Genomic DNA, 6,639 nt, shown 5'->3' with positions numbered 1-6,639 from the left:
TATTTTTAAAGTTTTTTGTAATTTTTTTTTTATGTAAACTTTAACTGCAATTTGCATTATTAATGTGCTAATTTTTTAAATATTAATGCTAATATTACTTAAAAGTTACTTGCAAACTTATCTCACTAATTTCAAATTTAAGTAAATATTTTTTAATTGTTAATATATTTTTTTTATTAAATTAGTTAGTTAGTGTTAGTACTTTTATTTACTTAGCTAGTTGGTTTACTTTTCTTTTCTTGCAAATTCAATTCAAAATTTCATATAATTGAAATTGTTAATGCATGGCGCGCTTACCTCTTCGTCCACCGTGCTTGGATACATGCGCGCCGGCAGATTATTCTTCTCCAAACTAAAGTGATCCTCGGTGGTTTTACGATACACCGGATTTTCAAAGTTCATTGAGGTGGGACGTCTGCTGCAGTGACGATAAACGACCCAAAGTATCTGTGCGAAGTGTGAAAGAGAAGGAGAAAAGTACGATTTTAGTTTATCTTGCTTTACTTTTGTGGTTGGCTAAGCCAAAAATTCCAAATTACGGGCGGATCTTATTTACTTGTTCGCACTTACCACACCTGTCACTAGTCCGAAGCCGACTAGTGAACCGATTATCGCTAATGCTAAGTAACTGGAATCAGTTGGTGGTGAGATGATGGTGCCATCGGCATTTGTTGCATTGCCGGCTGGATGTTTGTCCACTGTATAAGTGAAAGAGTGAAAGAGAGAAAAAGGGAGAAACGAGAAAAGAGTAAAAAGATAAGATGATAAATTTTTGAACAAATATGGGAAGGATTTAAATTTTTTAAATTAATACAAAGCACACAGTTAGACATTCAACCACCACCCAAAGCTAAAAACTAAATAAAGTGGTTTAGTAAACGAAGATTAGTTGCAAACATAAAGATCTGTGTAAACAGAAATGAGATGGAAGCTAAGAAGTGTTGTGTATTGCTGTAAGCTCAATATGTACTTATACTGATGTATTAGCAGATATTCTTATCGATAAATTTTTGTTTATCGTACATATATAAGCAAATCTCAATAGGTTTCAAATGGTGGCACACATTATCTTCAATTTTGCATAAAGAACAAGATTTCATTGCTAAATTGTATTCAAATGAAAACCTAAAAAATACAAACTACTAGTAATTTTTAGCAAAAAAAAAAACCGACTTCAACTCCCATATAAAAAAATATATATATATATATATCTCATGATCCGCTGATCGGATCTTAACCAGATTAGTATGGGACCACCTCTGAGACACTACCTTTCCGATGCAAAAAGAATTATCGAAATCGGTGGTCCAAAGTTATGCGGTAACATACATAAAAAAAAAAAAAAAAAAAAAAATTTTCCGACGAACTGATAACCTCCTCCTTTTTTGGAAGTCGGTTAAAAAAGAGCAAAATTACCACTCGTGCTCGTACAAATGTATTGCAAAAGGTCTGACTTAAAATATAGAACAAGAAAAATTAGGGAGTTGCCACCTGTTTGAAAATTTCAGTTTAAATAAATTGATAAGGTAAAGTAAATATTGCAATATGGTTGTCAAAAGAATGAGGTTTAAGAACACTTGCAGCAGAAAATTCTTCTGCGGAAGGTTGCCACTTGTTTAAAAATTGTAATTGAATTCAATTGATAAGAAAGATTAAACATTTCAATATGGATATCAAATCAAAGAAGTTTAGAAAAGTTCACTCCCGAAAATATTGCAATATGGGTATCTAACTAAAGAGGAAGGTTTAGTGTCGAAAATACTTTTGAAGGAGGTTGCCACTTTTTTGAAAAATTTAGTTCAATTAAATTGATAAGAAAATTAAACATTACATCACGGGTATTAAAGAAAAGAGCTTTAGGAAAGTTTACCGTCGAAAATATATTTGTGGCGTGCTGCCACCTATTTGAAAAATTTAATTCAGTTAAATTTATGAGATAAGGTGAATATTGGATCAGTATACATTTGAAGAAAGTGCGCGGTATGTACCTACACTCGACTTATAAATTATTAATTAAATTGTCTGGAGAAAGCCGGTACTATAGCTACTTTCGAAATACCGAAAAAAAAATATATGTATTAACTAGCACCCATAAGAGTTTTAAGAGGGAGTAACAACATAAATATACTTTTAAGGTGCATTGAAGCACAGCCGTTATTTGCTAGTCATTTAATAAAAAGAATGACTCTTTGAAGCGTGCCCTTGTCCGAGGAGTATCAAATTGCCATTGCATGTGGTATGCACTGTCATTGATGAGTGGCCAAGCTGAGCCAAATGAGCTTGCAGCGAAATATTCTGATGCAGTGAAAGGTATACCAGGTGCTCCCCGACAATTTTAAAGCGCATCATCAATGAAGCATGGGCCCTTTCTGCCACCTACCTAACGAAATATATGTTCACATCCTTGACTAGTTAGGACTTCATTTGTGAGCGTCCCATTGGCTGACTTTTTATGGTGCCACTGCGGTCATTCGATGGCAAAAATTTTCTGTTGATAGAGAAGACAACTCACCTGCCCTTCCAACCATCTTTGATGCATCCGGCAGGTTGCGGTCTGACCAACATTTTTTTTGTTCAGAAAACATCATGAAGGAATATGATTAGACTTAACATTACTATTCAGTGATTGGATCAAGCCGAGGTGAACTCAAAGCGTTTTGAAATTTTAAAACATTCGTATTTACTTAAAGCTAATGCCTCGTATATAACAGCGGCCCGGCAGATGTAGGGTTGCCTGGAATATCATAGAGAGCCAGCAGCCAGTGAACAACTTTCGGCGAGAGGCTATAACGCTTGTCAATGGCTCCGCTGGAGAAATATAACGCCTCAGACACCTTCTTGAACATTTCCTCCATGTTTGGTATTGATGACAGCTTGCTGTATAGTAACAAGCCTAAATATTGTAACGTCAGGGAGAATAAGCAGAATGCCGACCAATGAGAGACTATGAACTTTTCTCTAAAGATAAGCGTTATGACAACCGCGCAAGAAACCATCCAACAGCCGCTGCTTTCCAGCGTTACAAGAAGCAGTCCGTTTTACAGGGTACCTCTACTTATTCTTCTACTGCTAGATGTGCTGCCTTACTCTGTCGGTCGACTTCTAAGTTCAGTTTATTTGGGAAGATTTTGGTTTCCGCAGGCAGCACGTGAAAAAAACTCTAATCGATTCAGCAAAGACACCGAGTCCTCTGCAAGAGCGACTATCCAGTAATCTATACAACCGAGTACAGTGTCGATTCCAGCGATTTGCTCATGTAATAGGATTGCCGATTTAAGAGTATGTGCGCGCCAGGTCTAGGAATCCTTTTCCTAATAAGTTTAGCTCAATAAATATTTAAATGGTCTTCGGAAGAAACGTGAAATAGCTCCATTCTAAGCAACTCGAGTAGATAGGTAGGGGTCAACCAGCAGCATGCCACCTCCACTGGCTTCTACAGTTTGGCTACTGTGTGGACTGTGCCCTTGCTGAAAACGTCCAAGTATAGCCATAAAAATTATCTATACACTTTATTAAAAAACATTCATCTTACTTTTATTTCCACACATATTTTTTTCCTGATCACAAATTTGTTCATTTTTAATTAAAATGCGAACCACATGACAGGGATAATAATAAAGTATCTTTATTTGCGTTAATAATTTACGCATTTAAGTTAAAGCAACAACAGCAATAAGGAAAGACGCTATTCCACTTCAGAGATCAGCAAAAGTAAGGCGAAAATGAACGAGCGTAGCTTTAATGAATGAGCAGTGCGAACGCAGCGCTTGTGGCTGTAGCAGAGGTGAATGCGAGATTTTCGAGAGCATAGGGATAAGTGGCTCAGAATATATGGTATACGAATAAATTACTTCAACAGCGAAGCATTACTTATTTATTTGAGTATAAAAGAATATTTATATTCATACATATGTATATGAATTTATATGCGCACATGCGAAAAATTTATGTATTTTTGTGGTTATAATCATTACTAAATGCATATATATATATACATATGTATATGTATGTGAATATGCATGAGTGTGCTTGTATGAGTGTTGTGTGCGTGCGTACTCCTTGTGCCACTTGGTAAGTGCTCGTAAATTTTCGAGTTTTAAAATCCACAATAATCCAATTTAATAGCCGCAAAAAAGAGAAAAAATGATCAAAAACAAAAGACGTATTTGCAATGAAAAAAAAGCGCAAGCTCACAGACACAGCCACACAGCTACACACAAAACAAAAAATAAATAAAATACATAAATAAAAACGAGAAAAAACCGCATAACACACACAAAGCGCATAAAACATTGCAAATGGCCACTCAGTCGATGGGTAATATTAAGAATTCTGTGCCAGGATTCAACTGAAATCCACCAACACACACCAACACACACCAACACACACACACACACATACACACTCAAGCTGGCACATGTACACACTCAGTTCGGTCAGGTGAAAGGCCAAGTCGCAGCTGCGTTATGTGTGCCTTCAATGTGCTGACAACGTATGTATGTATGTATGTATGTATGTGCGTGTGATTACAAGCCTACTTCAAGGCGTTGAATGTTGATTGCAATCGACATTAACTGCTGTAAGATTTTAAATTAATGTGCTGAAGTGCGTAATTTTGTATGCTCAGCTACTCAGCCTTATATGTACATACATATGTATCCGTCGTCTTTGTTTGCTTTTGCGTTGGCGGCCAGTGTAGTTAATGCGAATAAATTTTTATTTTAATGTAATAAAATTGTGAAAATTTTTCTTTCTCTCGAAATGAACAAATACAATTTTCTGACAATGGTTAAATAAAAATGAAATATTCTTTAAGTTGTTAATGCCTCAATTTTCAAAGAATAAGGTCACTCCTGCCGAAAACAGTGCCTGCAATTCGCTCATATAAAGCTGGGCTTATTTTAAGTAACACAGCCTAGGGATGAGACCATAAGTTTTATATTTTCGTGTTCGCTGAAACTTAGTTTGCGGTTCATTAGAATATTTTTGGGTATGCAGTTTTATAGCTGATATACATTTAGTCCAACGAAACGAAGAATTTTCCTTGGGAACTGCTTTTGTGGTTTGTTTTGAACGAACGGTCTCCGACATTTTATTTTATAAGAAATTTCGTCACAAAACAAAAATTACAAAAATCAACGGGATTTTTCAGCCGTTTGAAACGTTCAATTAACTGGACTAAAACTGTTCTAAAGACTTATAGCCCACTTCTGTATCGGTGACAAAAATCTTTTTACAACAAATTAAAATTTTTCATATATTTTTCCGTAATAAAAACTGTGACTAGAAGTTGTCATTGATACAGAATAGAACCGTTAGACTTAAAAGTTGAAATTTTGATGAAATTGTTTTGAATTTCCTTAAAATTTTTTATAAAGTGTGAAACTGTGATTTATGTGGTTTTGGTTAAAACTTGGACAATATTTTTATGAAAAAATTACAAAAAAATGTAACTCGAAAAATATATTTTTATTTAAACAAGTAAAGAAGTATAAGTTCGGGCGAAACCGAACTTTATATACCCGGCGCACGTATTAAATATCGTATTTTCGGAAGAGTATTGAAATAATTGGACCAAATTTGGTGGAAATCGGGAAGGCGGTTATCGCTATATACTTCTGTATATTTATAAGTGGGTAGTGCTAAGCCCCGTGCTAACAAGTAAAAGAGATAAAGCACATAGCTTGGTAAAATGAAGCTTTCACCGATTTATTTTTGTGGTCCTGTGTAATAAATTTTCTTCGAATCTGACCGCCAGCATCACAATGCATAAAGATAATCCCATGAAAATCTAAAAACAACAACGTAAGCCAGCATTCTCCAATTGGATGAAGCATATGAGATACACATGAAGGCAAAAAGAAAATCAAATATGATCAGATGCTCTTCCATTCTCGAAAGTGCATACTCCTTTCATATTTCATACTCAAAAAATTGCTACTTATATTTGCACAACGCTTATGCTTGGCGACAAATTGCATGCCACAATATAGTACTCAAGTGATTGCCGTAATGGTGGTGCCTTCAAATTTTGTTCGTGTGCAAAAGCATTCGAGTGGCAGTGAAGTGAAGTTTGGAGAGGCATAAAATTTACTGCTTGTTGCACAATTTTTCGAGGCACTTTGCATGCACGAGCAATTTTTTGGGTTACACAGTTAGGGAAGGAAACTAAGGCACAGCCAGTTAATGCGGTGATAGAGCAGAAAATCGAAATGCAGTAGTGGGTATACCCATAGAGGAAGCAGAAATAAATAAAATACAAAAATTTGCACTAAATGCGATCTGAGGTGCATTTTTTTTGCCTAACTGCTGCACCTATTTTATCGATTTGGCAATAAAGTGATATAGTGTTGTCTACTATTTTTTTCTCTAAATATTTAGTTTCTTTCTATGACATTTTCATTACTATCCCCTCCATCATTTATTCTTCTAGTTATGTATGCGTGATATACATACATAGCATACTGTATGCAAATGCTAATACATATGTACTTATCTTCATACATTCATAGTTATGCACTGGCAACTACCAATATGTCGCTTGCCAGCAAGTTTAACTATTTTGACAATTTTCCACATGAATAAATATTCGCATGGCATACTTTTCATTTGCGGCGGATGTTGTTTGCTAGCATGAAA

At 35.2% G+C, this 6,639-nt stretch overlaps 1 protein-coding gene across 3 annotated transcripts in view; it reads right to left on the bottom strand.

The window, feature by feature from the left end:
* The window catches only part of LOC118743921 (very low-density lipoprotein receptor), a 129,423-nt gene that overhangs the window by 44,771 nt on the left and 78,013 nt on the right, over positions 1–6,639 (bottom strand). For 2 of the 3 annotated variants that reach the window (XM_036476684.1, XM_036476699.1), the window contains 2 exons: positions 571–698; positions 298–447 (listed from right to left, as the gene is read on the bottom strand). In XM_036476684.1, coding sequence (XP_036332577.1) covers positions 298–447; positions 571–698 — 278 coding nt within the window. Of the gene's footprint in view, positions 1–297; positions 448–556; positions 699–6,639 lie in introns of those variants that run through there. The other variant, XM_036476692.1, reaches the window with a different exon arrangement.

Source organism: Rhagoletis pomonella, unplaced genomic scaffold (genome assembly GCF_013731165.1).
Source record: "Rhagoletis pomonella isolate Grant_MI unplaced genomic scaffold, Rhpom_1.0 Rhpom_scaffold_00001, whole genome shotgun sequence".
NCBI classification, from domain to species: domain Eukaryota; kingdom Metazoa; phylum Arthropoda; class Insecta; order Diptera; family Tephritidae; genus Rhagoletis; species Rhagoletis pomonella.
The sequence above is the reverse complement of the archived record's forward strand: the minus strand, read 5'-3'. Positions and strand labels throughout refer to the sequence as shown.